This window comes from Cupressus sempervirens, chromosome 5, assembly GCF_028749045.1.
Source record: "Cupressus sempervirens isolate cs-2001-9-10 chromosome 5, ASM2874904v1, whole genome shotgun sequence".
Classification (NCBI taxonomy): Eukaryota; Viridiplantae; Streptophyta; class Pinopsida; order Cupressales; family Cupressaceae; genus Cupressus; species Cupressus sempervirens.
In genome coordinates, this window is record NC_143122.1 from 991,081,062 (window position 1) to 991,103,985 (window position 22,924).

Here is a 22,924-nt window from a genome sequence, read left to right on the forward strand (position 1 = left end):
TGGTTGAGAGACCAGAGAAAGATCCCATGGTAGAAACAATGTAAACAAGGTAAGAATTCATGTAGAAGGGCGTTGAAGTTCCCACGTTACTTATTTGCTGACAAAGTGCAGTTCTGATGAGCTCTCCCCAAAAGATGTGTTCTTTATTTTCCATTATTTGAAAGATGAACTTATACATCCATGGATCAAAATTCGTAAAATCTTTGAGACCACAAATTCTGTTGAGAAGGATGATTAGATCTTTATATTCTTGTTTGAAGTTACACTGATGAACGGTCTTTGGCCATCTGGAGAAGTTGTTCCTTTTATCGTCTAACCAGTAAAGGTTGACAAAATTCTAATAATCACCCTTTTGCCCATTCCGACATGCCGAAGATGATTCCTTGGTTAAATCTGCACATTCTGCATTGTGTGGAACCTTGAAGATTTGTTCAATGACCTTAGGATCAAGGCTAATGATAGCCTTGCTGTCAGTGTCTTTGATAGTCTTTGTCTTTGGAGTAAACCACCGTGCACATCTAAGAACGAAATTAGGTTCTATGGCTGCCATAGGATATGTAGACGCTAGGTTAATGTTACTTATCTTGCTAGGCTTCATTTCATGGCCAGTTAGAGTTTCAACTCTTTGCAAAAAATTAGCCACATCCACATGACCAATCTTTGTGTCCATCACATTATCTAAGATAGATATGACTGATGAGGGAGTTGCATGAGCCAACTCTTTATCATATTGATATTTCATTTTGCCTTTGGATTTTGATTGTGAGGACATTTCTTGTGCTTGCACTGCAACACAAAAATCCCAAAACATAAATACATCATCAGATGGAATCACCATACAAGTTGATTTGTGATCAACAAAGATTTGGAAACAAATTGGAGACTTGGTAGATCTAACGAAATGATCTCAAAGAAATCATATGCATATGCAATGGATGAAAATGAAATGAACGAAAAGCGGAATGAAGTGTTATGAAGATGAAAAATGGAAGATGGAATGATACGAAATCAATAAGAATGTGTGAAGGTGGAATGCATGGGAATGCGTGCAAATGAAGATTGCTGATTTTCAAACGTGATGTAGGGTTTTCAAGATATTATTGCATGAAACATGAGTACATGTAAGTGCAACATGTAATGGGAGGTGAGAGGTGAGATGAGATGTGAATGCGGATGGAGGATGCACTTTACATGTAAGTACAAATGGAGGATGAGATGGAAAGCATGGAAAGATGCGGAAACATGTATTTGCTCACGAAGGCGCAAATGCATATGGAGGGATGGAAATGGAAAATGGAAGAGGGATAATGAGCTTTATGGTCACTTTGTGGAAAGGTGAAGTTCAAGTACAAGGAAGATGAGAATGACATTTTTTTGACTTTTCAAAATTTGACTTTTAATCAAAATTGGTCCTTTTGGATGCTATTACACGTAAGGTATTTCATGTAATCGTGTTGTGCAAATGGATGGGAAAAGTGAGATGAATGAAAATGGAAACAGAAAAATGAGATTACATGCATGTGCGGACGGTGAATGAGATAGAAAACATGTAATCACATTCGTCGAATGAGAGGTGAGGTGTTGTGACACGGAAACAGAATGTGGAACGTGATGATTCTTTTGCATGAAGTGAAGCAACAAGAAGTTCTTGGGAAAGAACTTATGACTTCTCCAAAGTGGACAAAACCGGCAAGCAAACACAAAACACAAAAACACAATGAAAAACATACCTTTGGAAAGTGACTCAAACATGCCAAGATGCAAAACATTTCAACACTCAAATTCGAAATTGGAACTTGGGAAAAAACTAAAAACATGAAAGTAAACAAAATCTTCATTTTTAAAGGAAAAATGTTCTTTTCATGGCATAGATTTCAACAAGTGGCAATCATCAAGCAATTATGTGCATAAAATCAACAAGATAAGCACAAATTAAATAGCAAAAAAGAAGAAGTCCACTTACATGAAGACTAAGTGCCAAAAATGAAAGAGAAAGTTGCTCCAATGTTGAAAAATTTTGCAAAAATGCTAAGATTTTTTCCAACTTTGCAAATTCGAATGGGAAAGGGCAACAAACAAGGCGTTTTGTATGCTAGATGCCAAAACATGCCCTAAGAATGCTCCACAATCCAACATTTTTAGGATGCATGTGTTTGGGACATTTTTGGTGAAAAACGTTTTTCACTAAGATGCATGAACAAATTGATTTGATTTTTATTCATCAAATCATGCACCAACATGTAATGTAATCCCCAAATAAAAATCAAACTTTGCTCTTACAGCGCATCATTAGATGTCACAGATTGACTCCTCACAGTATCATTCTCGTTGAGTTTGGTGCTCATCCCTTCAATGTTGTGGCCATATTTGATCTGGTTTGCCTCCTTCATCGCCTATTTTGTTTTGCAGATTTGGCTACTAAACGAGGTAGATACTTGTACTTGGTGTATTGCTCTACTGTTGCTACTACAAGTTTTGATACTTGTTCTTGAGCTTGTGCTGGTATACATAGGCTTCTTCTTTGCTGAGATTGATATTGACCGTCTCCCTCCTTACTCGTTGAATGCTCGTGCTCATCTCCTCTCGTCATGGCAAGAGTTGAATGAGCATGTTAGACTAGATATTTACAGACAATACATTATCACTACTTGGACTACCCCGCTTGGTGGCTTATGTTCGAGGATGACCTATGCGAAGAACTTTTTGGAGATCTGTGATGGGATTATTGTTCATCGTAGTTACCTATCTCAGCGGTGGTCTCATGCCCTACGTATCTCCCTGGGGTCCTTCAGAGCTTGTTCTCACCTTCTTCGGACTCAGATTGACCATCATATTGATAGTGGAGGGCGGATTTGTAAGTTATGTACTTTAACTGAGGTAGAGACAGAGACTCACTTTATTTTTCGTTGCCTTATCTATTATGAGATAAGAGGGAGATTCTTCTATATGTTCTGGGATTGTTTTTCTCTTTCAGATTTCTTCAGTTACTATGACTAGCGGTGTCTTGCACCCTATTTTTAGGAGGCCACCCTACTCCATGATAGTACTTTACAGTCACTACTTCCTCACCGACATACATCTACTTAGCTCATGATTGCCTTTTTCACACCCTTATCTCCTTTAAAAGTTAGCTTATGCACTCTTGGATCTAGGCAATTGGTTGACATGTGGACCTACACTTGAGGCTAGATAATGTTATCTCATGTACGTATTTAGTCATTAATTATTTGATGGTTAGTCCTATATTGTAATGCACGTTTCCTATTATTGGAGATTGCGTACTCAAAGCTGACTTGTGTTCCTGATGGCTATATATGTAGTGTCTCGGAGTCTTAGTAGGTAGTACGTAGTAGTGAGAAAGGAGATACTTGAAATAAGCTTGAGAATAGTGAGCTTTGGTCTATCTTATGGAATGTACTTGGCCCTGACTGAGAAGGCCTTACAGATCGACATGTTGCTTAACACTTTCTATGCGAGCTATCTTATCAATTAGTATTTAGTGCTGTGTATGAACATCTCTTGTTAATAATTGTGCTATTTGCATTTGTATCTTGTTATATTCCATTGTGTTGCTATTTGTAGGGGGTTTGGCCATCTCCTTTGGAGGTACACTTGCCTTGTATTGTATCACTTTTTCTTCAAGGCAGTATTCCATTCATCTCCTTTGATCCAAATCTAGTGGTATCTACTCTTCAGATCTATCATTGTGAAATACACAGATCCACTAAAACATTCCATAATACCATGCATCCCTGGCGAGGGGAATTCGTACTTGATTGTGATTTTGTCGATGGCTTGACATCCTCCATTCTCCCTTCTTCTTTGGTGCTAGGTACAAAACATGGACTTTGATTTTTCGAATTAATCCTTTATGCAACTACTCCTATTCTTGTGTGTTCAACTATTCACTTTCTGCTGGTGTCGTTCTGTGTGCTGCCTTATTTGGCAAACTCACTCCTGGAATCAAGTCCATCTAATGACTGATCTGTCTCATGGGTGGAATCCATTAGGCACATTATTGGATACAATATCATGAAACTCACTCAATAAATCTGCAACTATTGTAGTTACATCTTCCACTTCTTCTTTACCAACTTTTGGAATTAAAGCAAAGCACATATACTCATGCCTCATAGCTTCTAAGAACATTCTTCCATTAACTAAACATATTCTGGCATTATTACATACCTTTTCTTCTATGTTCTTCAATGGCTATAGTTTATGTCTTACTCCATCATTTGCTAGGGAATATGTGTGTTTTTCTCCTCTATTTGAGTGAAATGGCCTTGAGAGAGTGACAAAGGATCATTATGTAAGGGCTCAAATGGTTTGAATAGTTTGAAGGCATGATCTTTTCAACTCAAGTAGTAAACCAACAAAATTTTGGAGCAATCATCCATAAATAAACAAAATATTGGGTACGATCATAATCAAGCATTACAAATTTGCAAATATTGATTTGTATCAAACCTAAGGGACCAAAGGCCTGTGTTACTACATTAGGAAAAGGAGCCCCATGTTGCTTCTTGGCAAGACAAGTGGAGTAAAGAATTTTATTTTTTTATGTGTGGAAGTCTTTGGACCAATTTAGTTTTGCACAATACAAGAAAATAGTTCAATTTGAAATGAGATTTTTTTATGCTGAAGTCTTGGTTTTCTAAGGATCACTGTGAGTGTAATAGCAATGCTTGTTAAGGTATGTGTTTTTCAAGTGCACCAACTTCTTGCATTCTTACATGGTTTAAGACAAGAAGCGACATGCGCCTTTAAGGGACATGTCTATTCATTAATTTAATATTTAAGATTAATAATTAGACAATAGTTATTATGAGATTATATACACGCACATATTAATTGTCTAATGATTATTAATCATAATAATCAGTGATGCCAGTGTACCTCATGGTTAAATCAACCTTACTGAAGCTACAACATTAACACTCCCTCTTAGCTAGTGAGGATTGTAGTCGAAATAAAGTAACTATTATGTTTAATACTTAAAGCTAGTCAGGCTGGTTAGTTAGGTGGTGAGGAAATGCGTCAGTTGGTTTCCAACTAACCGACCCTTCTATAAATGTTTGGAACATTGGTATTGTACTCATGTTGGTTTTGGGTATTAATAAAGAAATCATTTCCTTGCCTATTGGTATTGTGGTATGAATGTTATGTTCTAGGTTTTACTTCATATGTATCAATTGGATTATTTTGTGTATCTGTGAAATTGTGTGATATTCCAGTCTACATTTTTGGCGCCATTGCCTAAGTTCGAACTTGGAGGTTAGCAAGATGGAGTAATGGGAAGGCCCTTTGTACCACTCATCCAAGTAACAAATAGTGATGGGGAAGAGGAAGAAATAACCAAGGAAGATCAGTTGACACGTGATCTAGTAACGGCTTGGGAAGTTGTTGTCGATCAGTACATACAAAGGGAAGCCTGTGAGAGAATGGTCCTTGAAGGTACAGTACATGAACTTTCGGTGTTGCTAGCAGTGTACAATCTCTTGGGAGAGATTCCTCGCCTGCTAGCACGAAATTTGTTATGAGTGGAAGAGGAAAGAGTTGAGACACAAAGGGAAAGGAGGAGATAACAAGAACTACAACAATTTATGGAGAGAAGGACGAGGGAGCGCAAAGAATGTGAAGATTCCAAAAAGGGAAACAAACATTAAAATGATTCATGCCTCTTATTCCAAATATATATCCCAGCTGGGCACAGGGAGAAGAAATTGAGGAAGAAGTTGCCTTGAGGATACTACGTCTCTAGCAGCAAGAGGAGAGATGTCGTAACTGGAAGGGAGGACAAGGGGATTCGACAAGAATCCAAGAAGCGTTAATCGAGCATACAATTGAAGGTATAGCAAATTTGGTCACCTCAGAGACACCAATAAGAAAGTTGGGATACAAAAATCCAGAGACACCGGCAGGGAGAGACTTCAAACAGGAGCAAAGTCAAGAAGAAGGGGATACTTTTAGTAGTTCCTCCTCGAGAACAAACTTCCAGTTGGGAGGGAGTGTTCCATCACGAGGTGTTTACATAATGGCAATAGACAAACAAAAATTACCAAGGTTCACAGGGGATGGCTCGGAGGACCCCACTCGCCACTGTAAAATGTGTATAACAATATGGCAAGCGAATGGACAAAATGATGCGGCAGAATGGTTGAAAGCCTTTCCGGCCACATTAAGGGGTATTGCCATTGATTGGTATATGGATTTGGAGGCAGCAAAGAAAAACACATGGGAAAACATCCACATAGCCTTGGAGAAAGAATTCAGACTACTGAGAGATGATGATGAAATAGTAACGAAGATTTATAACACAAGACAAGGGAAGAGTGAATTTGTCAAAGCCTATAGCAAAAGAATGAAAGAGCTGATAGGGAAACTAGATAACAAGCCGACAAATGGCCTAAAGAAATGATGGTTCATCGAAGGATTAACACTGTCTCTCAACAGAAAGATGAAGATAGTCCCATCATCAACCTTTGCAGATGCATGTCCCTGTGCCATGGACATAGAAAGTGAGAGTAAAACTTCCAAGGCAGTAGGGCATGGAAGCTCAAGTGAAAGCTCGAAGGAGAGCGAAGAAGAATCCAAAACCATTCAAGCCTTGAGAAAAGACCTGAGGCGTTTGATGAAATGGTGGGGAGTAAGGAAGAAAAGAAAGAAGGGAGAGAACTTTGCTGTACTGAGTGTGAAAAAGAAGGGCATACTAAAGGAGCATGCTGGAAGAAAGAATTTTGTGAGATTTGTCAGGTACTAGGGCACACAATTAAAGATTGCCCCTATAATTTGGAAACAAGGAGCGCCCAAGTATTCCTGACTCAAGGGGGGCAATCTACACCTCCCTCCACTCCACTGAAGAACACAAATACAAAAGCTTCACTAGGAGGATACAGAAATAACAAAAGAGGAAGTAACAATAATAGCAATAACAACACACTGCGGTGGCCACTCCAGTATGATGCCAAGGGGAGGCCGATGATTCAATGTAGGAGATGTAATGAATGGGGACACTTTGCACAAGATTGTCAAAGTGGAGGGATGCTCTGCAAATGGCGTTGACCAGGCAACCATGAGGATGCAAATTGCGCAAGACAAAAGGGAGTAAAGATGATAGACATTGATGATCCAGAAGGTGAGATTCTTGCAGTCACCAGGATGCAAGCTAGAAAATCAACCTATTCGGATGCTACTACAGAGGCCGAAAGATTTCAGGAAACAAAGAAACACATTCAAGATAGCATGAGAGAGGAAGGAAAGATAAAGTCAGAGAAGCCTACTTCAAATAGGGGTGTAATGAATATTGTGCAGCAAGTACTGGGAATTGCTATCCCAGTGAAAATAGGTGATTTATTAGAAACACTACCCCAATTGCACGTAGCACTAACACAGGGGGCAAATCCGAAAGGGATAGCCCCAAAGAAAGAAAAGGATGAAACACACACAGAAGACAATGCATTGTTCACCATAGGGATGTGGAGAACACCAATAGTAGTAGAGATGGAGATACTAGGGTGCAAACTCTCAAATATTATTGTGGATGGAGGTTCCAGTGTAAATGTCTTATCAGAGGAAACATGGAAGGAAATAGGGAAACCTACACTCTGGCCCCCAACATTTCAACTAGTGGGAGCGTACCAACATGGAATCAAGAGTATAGGAACGTTGATGGGACAAAAAGTCATAGTTGGTACCCAACAATTTTTTATTGATTTTGTGGTTATCACTCTAGAGAAGAAAGGATACGATGCTCTATTAGGAAGGGGATGGCTGGTTGCAACAAAAGCCACCCATAATTGGAAACAAAACACTCTATCTATTGAGTTGGAAGGAAGAAAGTACATCATAGACCTCAAGAACCAGTCAGTAAGTCAGGACTTGGCATCAGACTCGGAAGGAGAAGACTATGGAGGGATGAAACTAGATGAGGAAGGAGTACTTAGATTAGGGGAATGCTCATAGGACGACACAAGTTCCCTTAATGGATTATTTCACTGGTAGATGGGAGACTATGAAGTTTTCCATGCAGAATGTAATATGCTGGAAGTACAAGAATCTGAGTCAGAGGAACAATACCCGAAAGAGTACACAGAGTATAAGGAAGGGATGACAACCCTCAACAAGACACCTGCACACATTTTTGAACAAAAGGTGGAATATGAAGAGGCCAAGCTCCAGGCATTGAACCTCGGAGAAGGAGATCAACCCAAGGAAATATGGATAGGAGATGATTGGGACCCAGTTTTGGAAGTAGCAGCCCTTAGAATCCTCCTCGAGTATAAGGACATTTTTGCTTGGACGTACAAAGACTTCAAGATAGTACCTTCGAAACTATTTGTCCATCAGATTCCATTGGTACTCGAAGCAAGACCAGTACGTAAAAGACCTTATAGCAAGAATAAAAACTATGTAGAAAGGGTCGGGGAAGAAATCACAAAGATGTTAAAAGTAGGGATAATATTCAAAGTACGAAAGAGTGAATGGGAATCTCCTATAGTCATATCACTCAAGAAAGATGGCGCTCAAATTAGGATGTGTAGATTTCAGATGTTTGAACACAGTAACAATAAAAGACTCATTTCCCATTTCGTTTACTGATAGCATTATAGAGGAGGTAGCCGATCATGAGATGTATTCCTTCATGGACGAATTTTTAGGATACAATCAGAGTAGCATTGCGGAAGAAGATAAGCTAAAAACTACATTTGTGGTTTAAGACGGGGCATATGCATATAATAGGATGACCTTCAGACAATGCAATGCACCAACCACGTTCCAGAGGATCATCCTACATATCTTCGATGGAATGTCTGTGGGGAATTTCAAAGCATTCTTAGGTGACTGGTCGGTCTATAGTGTGCAGGATCAACACCCTCAAATTTCTTGGAGAATACATGGAGAAATGTTAAAGAGCAAGATTAGCTCTCAATCCAAAAAAATGTAGGTTCATGGTTCCACACGGGAGATTACTTGGGCATATTGTGTGCAAAGAAGAATTGAAGACATATCCTAATAAGATCAAGGTGATTTTGGAAATGGAAGCACCGTCCAATGTAACAGGTATCAAGTCATTTCTGGGTCATGTAGGATACTATAGAAGATTTATAAAAAGATTTGCCGAAGTATCAATGTCACTAGAAAGATTAACCAGGAAAGGTGAGTGGTTTAGGTGGAAGGAAGAACAAGAAGATGCCTTCCAAGAACTGAAGAAAAGACTAGTTTTTGCCCCTATCCTCATATATCCCGATTGGGGAAAAGAATTCCGTGTCCATGTGGACGCCTCCAATTATGCAATAGGTGCCACTTTGGCACAAATTGAGAAGGGCTGGATCATCCTGTATATTTTGCAAGCAGACTCTATCTAAAGCGGAGCATAACTACAGTACCACAGAGTGAGAAGCATTAGGTATGGTGTATGTAGTGTAGAAGTTTAGACATTACTTACTAGCTACACCCTTTACATTTTTTGTTGACCACCAAGCACTTATGTACTTGGTAAACAAACTGGTGATTCAAGGGAGAGTAAGTAGATGGCTAATTCTATTACAAGAATTTATATTTAAAATTATAGTGAGGGTGGGAAAATCTCATGTGATTGTTGATCAGCTGTCAAGGATCAAGTCAGGGGAAGCTTTAGGTAATGGGGTGTGTGAGAATTTTCCATATGCACACTTATTCCAGATTGCAGTGTTACCTCAATGGTACGAAAAAATTGGACACTACTTATCAACAACCTTTCCTAAGGAAATGCCTACAATGCAAAGGAGAAAAAATGCCTTAAAAAGTAGCACATTCTAGCTAATTGAAGGGTTATTGTAAAAAATGGGACCAACTAGAATACTAAGGAGATGTGTAGTGGAGGAAGAAATTCTAGGGGTTCTAAACGAAGCCCATGAAGGACTGGCTGAAGGTCACATGGGACCAGATACTATGGCAAGGAAGGTACTCTTGGGAGGACTATGGTGGCCGATATTGTTCGTAGATGCGATGGAATGGGTATTGAGTTGTGACACTTGTCAAAGAGCAGTAAGACCACTCAAAAGAGACTTCATGCCATTATTTTCGTCCAAACCACAAGAATTATTTGAGCAGTGGGGACTAGATTTTGTAGGACCCTTACCAGTAAGAAGAAGTCATTGGTGTAAATACATAGTGGTGGCAACAGATACTTAATGAAATGGGTTGAAGTATGGGCTCTTCCAGACAACACAACTCTTAGCACGACCAAATTTTTGTATGAACAAATAGTCACGAGATTCGAGATTCCACTCCAACTAACAAGTGACCAAGGAGTACATTTTGTCAATCATACCATCAAGAGGATGACAAGTGAGTATAAAATTTTTCATTCCTTCTCTAGTCCTTATTATCCAAGAGCAAATGGCCAAGCAGAGGCCATGAACAAAGTAATAGTGGCAATCCTATATAAAACTTGTGGAGTAGAAGGCTAGGATTGGGAAGGCAGTGGTCTGGGCATACAGGACTACATATAAGGCCATTACTAGACATACTCCATTTTCTGTTATATACGAACAGGAGGCCGTGGTACCAATGGAACATGTGGTCCCCAACTTACCGGTGGCATTCAAAAACAGATTGGGGGAAGAGGAGAGCCTCAAGGAAAGACTATGTACTTTACTCAAACTGGATGAAAGAAGGACATTTGCTAAATGGAGTACTGAGGTGGCCCAGCAAAGGCGAAAATTTTGGCATGACAACCATTTGAAGAAAATGGATTATAAATTAGGTCTATATAAAGAAGAATTACAGAACATACTTAACATAACAGTGGAGAAAGCACCAGCTGCATGAGTAGAGAAAGGAACACCTGTACAAATGTTTGTACCACAGGAGAGAAGCAGTAGAGGGCATACAATGTTAGCCATATGAAGAAATGAAGGGCAACCCCTCGTACGACAGACTTCCGTACAGAAACATTCTGTAGGGTAACATCATGTAAGGCAAAATCTCGTACTATAGCCCGTACGAAAACACTCCGTACAACACCATCATCCTATATGGCAACATCTTGTAAGGCAAACTCCCATATGATAGCTTGTATGACAACACTCCGTACAACATCACTTCCAGCAGCATCCTTATGTATGACATCATTCCAGACAAGAGACCGTACGACAAACTTCCATATTGCGGCATCATTCTAGACGAGAGACCGTACGATAGACTTCCGTACTGTGACATCATTCTAGGCAAGAGACCATATGACAGACTCTTGTACTACAAACTTCTGTACTAAAGAATTCTGTATTGCAGCAACAGGTCGTATGATAGAAGATAGTGCAAGCAACGGTACCTATCAATTCTGAGAACGAAGAAGGGCTTTGTTGCAAATAGTCACATTGTAAGAACGGTTGGTACAGTTGGTACAGGTGGCATATACAACCAGTTAAAAAGATCTAGGAACTAACACAACAACACACAATGGTGAAACTAAGCATTAGAAATCCGAGCAAGGGAAACATTATTGACTCCAAAAAGAAGAAATTTTTCGCATTGGAAGCAAAGGAGGTAAAGAAGATGACAAAAATTAATGGGGAAGTGGCACAGAAAATCACCATCACTGCTGAGAATATTACATTTGAAAGTGTGATGGGAAGCGAGTGCAGGACTTGGTGGGAAAAAGTAGAGGCAAACCATCCTATGAAGAAAGAATTATGTACAACAGAGGTAGATAAAATCATTTTTATGCCAATTTTTGGATTAAAATAGTTTGAGCCTATACTATGGAATTTAATCACAGCGTATGAGAAATCATGTCATAAATCTATAGTACAACATTTTCAGTAACAGGTGACAGTTTCTTATGCAGTAGAAGAAATAAGTAGGGTTTTCAAAATTTTTAACAGAGGGCAATAATTTGAAAAAATTTCTATGACAGTAGAAGAAAAGAAGAAATGGTTGAAATTAATGTGCTAGAAAGATCTTACAAGTTTGGAATGGGAAGGAATCTTGAAGAACAGTAGGGGTCTGAAGAAAATTTTCATAGCAAATGATGAATGGCATTATGTGGCAGATTTGGTCAAGAGCAAGCTCACTATGGGCAGCCGCACTTCCAAAATTGCATTGTGGATGTTACCTGTAGTGGATGGATTGTACGAAGGGCAGACATATAACTAGGCTAAATTTCTTTCTCATAGACTTCGAGAATTCATGGATTTGAAACATAAAGCTTTTTATATGCCTCATCATACAGTGGCTTTGTTTTTAGAGGCAGTGCGCACTTAGATGAGTAGCGAACATCGGGGGCCACTAGTACCGGCTAGCAGAGTAGAACCCTACAAACCAGTTGTGACCTACTGGCTCCATCTGGATACCATGGATGTAGGATCTCACAATGGAGGTGAACCCAATAAAAAGAAACTGAAACAAACAGTAGTGATCGAAGAAGGAGAAGAGGAAGAGGATGATGGAAGTTCAAAAGAAGGCAGTGATATGGATTCATCCTCCAACTCAGAGGAGACGGAGATTTGCCTGAGTCATCTGCAAGGGACTCCACAGGCGGTGACATTTTTACCACCTACAGAGGGGCCACTTCTAGTAGGGGTAGCAGAACCTCTTGAACTCTACCAGAAATTGCCTAGTGATCCCGATAGAATTAAGGTAGTAGATAATTTCAATCCAAATTAAGCAGGAGTCAAGGAAGGAACAGGTGATAGGCAACAAATTCCGACATGGGGGGCTTCCAGAATATTAGTTCCGAAGATAGTGCCACTTATACTTCTGGAACAAACCTCCCATACTAAAGTCATAGATCTGAGGTGCCAAACAAAGTGTACCCATAAAGTGAGGTTACAAACACCTTTTGGCCTTGAAATAGTCCATCCAGTTGTGCTTGTGGTACAGCTAGTAGGGGGAGAAGGGAAAACCGGGAAAATTCACACCCAGGGTAGCATGACGACAGTAGCTGGTACGGATGTGGCCAAGACAGATATCGTCCTAGAGGAAGCAGACAGGTTACTCAAGGAAGAAGGCAGGGTGTCTTCACCCATAGAGATAGCTGTTGAGGAGCAGGTAGAGATACAGAGTGAGCACGGGGAACCACCAGACACAACCTCTTTTGCACTCAAGGCCAAACTGTTCATCACGGAGCTTCATGCCATGAAGCAGTCTACTCAGAAGATTGTGCAGCAAGTCAGGGCTCAGAAACTATCATCACAACAGTAGAGGCCTTGGCTGCCTTTATGCAAACTGATTGCTAAACAGATTGAGGACTACTAGAATAGGGTGGCTATTTAGAGGAGGACATGGCTACAAAATGGAGGGGCAGCTCTATCATCTCCATGGGACAGGAACAATCGCCTCTCATAGAGGTGTTGACAACAATGGAGGTTGCCTTGCGGGGAATCTTTTTGAAACTTCAAAAGGAAAAAAACCTAGCTAAAGCTTGGGGGCTAGAACGAAAGAGTCTTCAACAACAGTGGGCAGCGGAGAAAGTTGCTATCTAGGAAGCCTAGAACAAAGAAAAGGCTGAATTGGAAAGCAAGGTCGCCACCGCAGAAGCAAAAAAGATGGATGCATTACGGGTATTGCACAATGTTCGGACAAAGTAGAAGACAGCTGAGCGAGACCTGCAACGGCTAAGGGGAACTCCGAGCCCAGGGATGTTATTCACGTGGTTGGGAAATAGAATACTGACTGGGTGTATTTCCTTTCAAGCTGCTCCTGATTTTAATATTGCCAATTCAATGTTCCTCTTCTATGGACTCCTGTGTATGTGCGTTTATGTAATAGTTACTGCCTTCACAACTAATAATTTGCAACTATGTCACTGCCTTTATCTGTTATTGCCACATCATTGTCGGTGACTGCTTTTGATGCTTGCTATCTCCATTCTGAATAGTAAAGGTTGTAGATGCGTTCTTGATATTTTATTATGATGCATTTTTTGCTTCTTATCATTGTTTTGGCTGCATATGTATTAGCAGAAACAATATTCGATTTAGCTTTATTATTTTATGAACCTGTGTATTATTCTTCATATGCCTATTGCTGGACTGTACTTGGTTGTATATATAAACTGATATGTATTTGTATGCTATTCTTCTCCTTTCTGTCGAAGGTAGGTATTGTCCTCTTCTGTCTTTTATACATGTAGTATACTGTCCTTGCTGTTCTTAAACTAATCACAGTTTTATGTACCGCAGACATGTGTAGTACACCATCATTCTTTGACAATAGACACACTTTTTTCGATCTATTATTGTTTTAAATAAACATCTATTGCTCCTGTCAATGATACTGTCTTCTGGCTTTAGCTCAAACACCTCTCACATATGCTCTTATTAAACAAAAAATAAAGCTTCCCATGCACCATCACTATTGCCATTTCGTATTCTCATCTTATTATCATTTGGTTGTTCTTCTTTAATAATATTTTTATCTGTCACATTGATAATGTTCTCACTCGTAGCTTATCTCATTCTCATGAAACCTTTTGACATCAATGACAATACTTTCAACAAGTATGCAAGGTGCTTTCAGATTTGAAGTAGCGGTGATCATCGCCAAGAACTTTGTTTTTCATGGCAGCAAAGCTGATAACCAGAATGATCAGGGTGCCATCCATGTCGAACACTACTCTTAGTCTTGGCTTTCTGCTTGGTTGGTGTGCACAATAATCTTGTTGCAAAAAGCATTGGTGTTCTATTTGAAGGACTTGCATTGATTCCACCTCATTGGTGTTGCACCTGTAGTATTCCCTGGGGTACAAAGAATCCTTCGTAGGCTTCTTCCTGTATTTGCACTATGCCCATAGATCAGAATGAAGGCTTTCGCCGACTTGTCTGATTGTTCCCTGTCACTGTTGGAGAAATGTCTTCCTCCTGCGACCTCCCAACATGCTGAAGATCATTTTCTCCATTCTCAGTGTGACTCAATCACATGTTAGTGTTTAACATGTTTACTATCTTCGAAGTACAGTGTGAGACCGCATTCAGCATAAAATAACAATTGCAGTATTCTGCTACTTACCATACAGATGTCGAAAAGATCCCTAAGATACCATGTTGGCTTTCAGAGGATTGCTGCAAGATCCCCAAGATGTCAATAGCTCTGACACCATGTTGGTTTTCAGAGGATTGCTGCAAGTGTAATAGCACTGTTTGTTAAGGTTTGTGTTTTTCAAGTGCAGCGACCTCTTGCATTTATACAACGTATAAGACAAGAAGAGATATGCCCTAAGGGACATGTCTATTCATTAATTTAATATTCAAGATTAATAATTAGACAATAGTTATATATATATATATACACACACACAAAAATTGTCTAATGATTATCAATTATAATAATCAGTCATACTAATGTACCTCATGTTCAAATCAATCCAACTTAAGCTACATCATCAACACAAAGAATAGCAAGGTCTTACCTTCATGAGTGGCATCAATTAACTGAAACATTTTTTGGACTCCCAATCATCAACTTCACCATTGGGGCTCGTCTCAAATTAGACAATATCTCACCAATATGTTGATGAATTTCAATCTTCTTGTTATGCTTAAGCAACTAACTTACTAATGAGATGTTCTTCCTTAGCTTATAAACACATAGAGCCTTTAATGTTGAAATATCCCCAACACCTTGCACTTATATTATGTTCCATTACGGATTGAAACTTGTCGATGTGAAGATGATGAGATGAGGTTGTGCCTTGATACATGATGATCAACATACAAGGCATAGATGTGAGAAGTGGAAGCTTGGATATTTCTAACATAGAGATAATCTTCATCATTATAGTCATCTAGGAAGCTGCTTTCCCATGTTTCTAGCAATGAGGATTTGTTTTGTCTCCCTAGGAGTTCTTTAATGGCCTTTGTTGGTGGTTGACTCACAGTAAAGGAATCCTACAAACATTTTTGTATACTTAAACCATTTTCCCAGAATTGAGACACCTTTGGCTCTATAGAAAGGAATTCTCATGTTTGATGTTAAATTGCTCTCCCTCACACTAAGATTTGAGGGCTTCATTACTCGAGGAGTTTGAGCTTTCATCATGAAGTGTCTATTCTTGTTAAGTAATTTTAACAACTCCTTAAAATCTGGTTTTCTACTAACCACATTGAGATATGTGATAAACACGAAAAAGTTAGTGTGCCATGCTCTCAATACAAGGGATACTCGAGTAATTTGACACGTATTCTCCTTACACTTGTAGTCGTGTCCTAGCATTTGTAACTCTTTTGAGAACTTTATTTCAACTTCCATCATTTTGCATTTGTAAACAATGTAGTGTTGCAAATTAGGAATTTGATTATGATTCTTGGATTTATGTACTATCTTGAAGCAATTACAAGCATTCTTGACAATTGTGGTTATTTTGATGAACCTCATTGAAAACACCAAACAAGATTACCAATTTGCGCTTGTCATATGGGTTTTGCTTAGCTCCAACCTTGGCGGGTTTTCTAATTCGTTGTTCAAACTCAAGTTTGGACCTTAGTTTCTCGAGCAATTTTTTTTTTCACGCAATAGTAGTTGAGAGCTAGGAAGCAATATTTTTGGAGCATTGGAAGCTATATTATTGGTTGAAAGGGTCATTATCTTTCACAAAAGAAATGTTTACCCTTGTTTCTCCATGATAATTTAGAGGGTCAATGCTATACAAGTTGTCATAGCTATTGTAGGCATCAAATGCAATAATTCAATATAATGATGATATTACTTATAAATATGAATTATACACATCCCTATGATTGTTGTTGGAAAGCATAAACAATATTACTCGTTTCTTTTTTGTATTTTTCTTTAACAAATAAGAAATTGCCTTTGTTTCCAGCCTAAAGCCTTGTTTCTTTATGCGTTGGCCAATGTGATGTTTGAAAAAATGTTGTGTATGCATGTTATCCGTGACTTGTAATTTATGGTTTCCATGTTTTTTGTTATTTATTTGTTTTATTCATAATTCCATGAATGACATGTTACCAATTACTACACATTCTTGCATTTGTGAACTTATACAAGTTCTGTGAGTACTTGGACAAATACTATAACTTTACGAGGTTCTCTATAGGGTTTAAGTGAGTTGCAATGTTATAGAAGACACGTGTTCGCTTCTTCAGTATCATCAACCTTACAGATTTCCAAATTGATGGTGGTAACATAAAGAGCTTCATATAGAAACAAATATTAAATGATAATAATTTAGCAAATGATGCCTTGAGTTATAAATTTCGACATTAGAGTTGTCAACAACACTACTTAAGTTAGATGGTATGCTTTAGGTTTACATCCTTTCAGAGATGATGTAGTTTAAGATGTATTCTTTACAGTAACCAAGTCTATAATTCTGAATTTATTTAATCTTTTAATTAGCAAATCAGGGATGTGGGTTTCTTGAATTTTGTGAATTCTTGTATTGTTATCCTATTTGACAATTTTATATTTTAGTTGGCTCAATGTTTCTTAACAAACTCTTTTGATTGAATGTTGCACTTCAAACCAATTTTTGTGTGCTTTGTTGCTGTTGCAATTTCTATTGAGTTACCATTATAAGTTTCTTTAAAAATATTCGCTTACCAATGTAAAACGATGTTGTCTACTTTAATCACTTTATACTGATTGTGCAAAGTAGAGAACGTTTTCTAGTGCTGGATGGTTAGAATCTTCATTGCTTTGTATATTCATTTGATCAACATTGGTTGGGTACAGATCAAAGTCAATTTTTTGACAAGACTTTCCTTGTTCCACTTTATGTCTCTTCTTCTTGTTATGTCCTGTAGCTACATTAAATCTTCTTTAGTTGCTTAGTCTTTTAATATTTATAAGCCATTAGATCTATGGATGCAGAAAATTGGCAACATGTATTTTGGCATTAAAGTTAACACTTAAAATCTATTAGCACCTTCTTGGCATTCTCCAAATTTACTTTTTGGTTGTCTTTCCATTTATATTGTTTTTAGGTCTCTTCCTCTCTAATTTATTGCTCTTGGATTTTGATTTTGTAGATACATTCAAGGTCATAAATAAATAATTTTTTTGACTTCGTCTGCAGTTTTTTAATTTGTTCAAATATAGTATTACTATGCATGAGAGGATTGACCTTTCGGCCTTTGTTGTTTCAGATGAGATGATGCACAACAATGGATCTGATGCACTGCGAGATTTGAACCAAAAGTTATTCTCCTCCAAAATTCAAAAATCATGGCAATCGTTAGAGTAGATCAATGCATACTTCAAGAGAATGTGAATGGGTCATCTTCTTGAAATCAAGCCTTTATACAGTGGCCAATGAAAGACAAAGGATAATATTCTTGAACTCGAGTCTTAATATTCTAGCACTTGCAAGATATCAATATGTCAATTATGTAACATTGGATTCTGGGGAACAATCTGTTAAAAAATATATCCCTAAGAAGTAAAATGAGAAAACAAGGTATCAATCATATTTGAGCATTATTCTTTGAAGGTATGCATGCAACTTAATCATTGCTGCTTGTTAAATCCTTAGAAAGAAGCCACTGAAACAAGTGTTCTTTGACCAGTTGGAGATTGGATGCATTTAAGAGAAGTCTTTATAATGCATACTTGAAGATTTTGTTAATTGGTCATCTTCTTGAAATTAAGTCTTTATACAATGGTCAATGAATGACAATGGATAATATTCTTGAGAAGTCTTTATATTTTTTAAAGGTATGTATGCAACTTAATTACGGCTGCTTGTTAAATCTTTAAAAAGCAACCGCTAAAACAATTGTACTTTGCCCATGTGGAGATTGGAAGCATCTAAGAGCAAGTCATTTTAGATTTAATGGCAATTGAAAAAAGAGCAAGGCTGTAAAGGCTAACAAAGAAAATTTATATACATGTGCTTAATTAGTTACTTAACTTGTGCAAGCTCAATGATATGTAAACTCAATGCTATGTCCTTTTACATTTTTACATGCAAATGCATATGTAAAGTTCAATTTGGCTTGAAAATGCATGTTTTAAATATGTAATGGACTTCTAAGAGTCCATTTACATGAAAACTTCACTCTACTTCCAATTTTGCATTCCAACACATGCAAATGGTCTTGTGAAATATGTTTTTGCATTCCTAAGGCAAAAATGCCTCATGTATTGGCACTAAAAGAGCACATTTTTTTCAAAAATGCCCAGAAATCTACACTTCCAGCCGATACGTTTGTAAATGGAGAAGGCGTTTTTGTATTTTGATGCATATTTTGGCATTCAAGATTCACGTTTTTGCTAAGGCCATAAAAAACAACCCAGATTTAGCATTTGAAGGGCACTTCTTTTTCCAAAAATGTCCCAACAACAAATTTTATATACAAACATTTTGCATTACATGGTTGTGTAATTTGCGTTTTGCCTTCTACATGTGAAAATGCCGAAGTATTTGAGCATGGAGATTTACATTTGCAACATTGAATTAGTCAAAAGCTATTGAGTTGTTGCATGTATTTGCACTTGGAGAACCCAATTTTGGAGAAGATTTGTTCATTTCAACTTTTCTTTCCTTCATTTTTCGCTCTTTGAGCTCCAAGTAAGTAGAAGATTTCAACTTTGCTTGTATTTCTTGCTTGCTTTGCTATTATGTTGCACTACTTGGCTCATCTTCGTGCATTTGTTCAAAGGCATGCCATATCTTTTGCATTGTCTTTAATTAAGATGAAATCTTGTCATTTCCAATGCTTGAAAATCCTCCAAATTCCAAAAATAAAATTGCATGTTGAAGAACGTCGCTAAGTTTGTCATGTTCAAGTCAATAGTGAGAGGTATGTTTTAGTTTGTACTTTGTTTTTCTTGTTTGTTTGATTGCTTGTTTTGGTTGGAGAAAGTTGAAGAATCCTATCTAAGAATGCTGGTGCATCTACATCCTTTCATCTTTTCATCTTTTCATGCCAATACATCTTTCATCCGTTTTCCCACACATGCAATTACATCCCTTGAACCCAATTACATGTTTACCTCAAGTAATAACTACATGTTATCACCTCTAGAGAATCTATTTTGGTAAAAGTTCACTCTTTTAAATACCAAAGTCATCATTTGCATAGATTCCTATGCACCTAGCTTGCATTCTTGGCCATACAAATGAAAGCACATCCTTACCCACATGTAATTCATCCAAGTCCTAATTTGTCTAAATACATATGTTTTTCAGATCATTTCAAACCATTAAATGTGTTCCACGAGTATCTAATCAATACTTCGAGCACCTTGTTCCCCATAGATATACTTTTGCTAATCAAAGAGTAATGTCTTAATGGAGCCATTCCCTTCAGATGGTGTATTTACTCTTTGGAATTTTCGTGTTGTTGCACATGACATGTACATGGAAACAAAATCCAAAGGAAAGATAAAATACCATTATGAGGAGTTGGTTCACATGACTGCATTTCTTGTCTCATCTCCTCTGGATCAAGTATCATATACAAAGATTGGACATTTAAACATGGTTGATTTCTTACAAAGAATCAAAGCTCCTGCTAATAGAGAGATGAAATGCGTCAAAAGAAGCAATATTCATCTAGTGTTTGCTTTTCCCATGGTTTCCCTAGAACTCGAGTTTGTCTTAGGATGTATTCGATGTTTCAACCCCAAGAGAAAAACAATCAACAATGCAGATGGCAAGGTCATCATTAGCCTAGATCTAAATGTCATTACTATTTTTTAAAAAGTTCCTCATAATTCAAAATGTGTAGATATGACTAAAGAGATGTTAAAACTATGGAATCAAATCAAATTGGATGATCAAAGGCACACAGATACATATTTGTTGGACAATAAGAGAACTATTTTTTTTGAGTGAACCGAAACAATACATAGAATTGACTTCGAACTAGAAGTTAAGGATTTGGTAACTCTCCTCGAGAGAGTTTGTGGCCTCAAGGAATCTTGGAATTTTGAACAATGGATGTATAAGTTTATACATTAGATCTTTGATAACAAGGAACCCATCTACTGGGGAGAGTTTATAAGCACAACATTATGTGAACAATTGCTTAATGTGGGAACATCATCACCTTTCTACATGAATTCATGCTTGGTCTACATTGTTGCGATCATGGGAACATTTTTAGGAATTTACACCAAGGGGGATCAATTACATTTTGTGTACATTTCAGGTGTCAATTTGACAAAGAGATGGTAATCATAAGAGTATTAGATGAAGCCTAGGAGAGGGTAAGTTAGTTTAGATGCATCTTCTTGCAATTTCCAACTTTCACCTATTTGAAAGTTGGTTATTTTCAAGGGGAACTGTATACCTTACCAAGATATCCTACTAATAAGATTATTTTCAAGGGGAACTCTATCCCTTACCAACATAGTCAACACAAGCTAGGATTCAATATTACCACTGCTAAACCCCTTGTAATTGATTAGTATATGCTCATTCCAGTATACAAAGAAAAGGAAATGGAAGCATACACTGCTACATTTGGGCCCAAATTGTGACAACAGGCTGTCGCAATTACAATGCCCACCCATCGCCCAAGCGACAAAACCACAAATTGGCTCTCGTCGGAGTTTAGTTGTCACAAATTGCGATGACAAGGGGCGTCATTGCAATTGCGACAGATAAAATTGTCATAACTTGGAGGAAGGGGCAAGAGGTCAAGTTGACATTAACGCAATTGCGACACTAGAGTGTCGCAATTATGATGTCTTAATCTTCCATTCCTATATCGCAATTGTGACATTCGTGTGACAATTGTGCTGTGGAAGTGATGTCTAAATGTTAGAACTATCCACCGTAGTTCTGACAGTGTTGCGACAATTGTGCTGTGGGAGCGATGGCTATCCATCGGAACACGTTGTCACAATTGTGATGGCATAGCTGAATTAATAAAAAAAATTTATTGCTTGTACATCCCACATAGCTGAAATATTGTATAGAAGGAACTTTCTTGCCCCAACATGGTAAAGGTCTTGCAAATTACAGTGGAAAACATAGATTTTATCACAATTGAGATGTCATTTCCTCCAGTTGATATACAATATAAGGAGTTGGCAATGAAGGATTTGAGCTCTTTTGATCCAATATGTTCATGGCTTTTTCACATTTTGTGTTATGAAATGTAGCATTAGAGAGGTAGTTGGAGACATCATTTCCTCCAACTGATATACAATATAAGGAGCTGGCAAGGAAGGATTTGAGCTCTTTTGATCCAATATGTTCATGGTTTTTTCTTGTCCCCATAAAATACTTAAATAACTGAACTTGGTACTGATGCCGATGACCTTCTGCAAGAACAAAGCAGTCTAATTAGATATTTCTTTTTGAATATTCTATAAATGATATGGAGAAATGAATATATACGTGGTTTTTTATACTTTGAATTGAACACCATAATCTAAACTTAATTTGTTTATGTGATTTCACTTTATTTAATAGAGGTATAATGAAAATCCAAATTTGGAATGGAAATATAGAGTAGAACTACCTGTCCAACTCCTATTGAATCTAGTAGTCCACTACTTGCTGATGTGAAGTTTATACCAGTTGAAAAGTTTATGTTTGGCTTTAGAAAGGGACGAGGGAAGCGAGGGAGCCCCAAGAAAGATTTCGCTACAATCAAACGTTACAAAAATCAACGTGAAGGAGGAGTATTGACAAGTTACAAAAGAACAAAGAAACGAAAAAACACCAAACAACATGAAATACGGAGAGTACTGACAACATTGTTTAGAATTGTACACCATCAATACAAAGAAAAACATTGATAATTTTTTTGTCAATATTTCCATCGAAGTATTTGACCGATACTTAGAGAAGAGAAAATGTTCAATTCAAAATATTGATAACAAGACTTAACTAACCAAATTTAGAGAGAAATCTTGACACCATTATAAAATCTAGAATTTCATGAAAATTAATGTCTTTGTCAATATTAACTAAAGAATTCATGATGACATTTAAAAAAAAACTCTTCTTAACAAAATTTATCAT

The 22,924-nt window shown here is 37.6% G+C and overlaps 1 protein-coding gene across 1 annotated transcript in view; it reads left to right on the top strand.

The window, feature by feature from the left end:
* Positions 1 to 18,638, top strand: part of LOC149559251 (spindle/kinetochore-associated protein) — a 188,996-nt gene extending 170,358 nt beyond the window's left edge. Inside the window, exon 6 of the mRNA XM_089833178.1 lies at positions 18,090 to 18,638. Coding sequence (XP_089689304.1) covers positions 18,090 to 18,187 — 98 coding nt within the window. The 3' untranslated portion in view covers positions 18,188 to 18,638. The remainder of the gene's footprint in view (positions 1 to 18,089) is intronic.
* Positions 18,639 to 22,924: the final 4,286 nt, after the last annotated feature.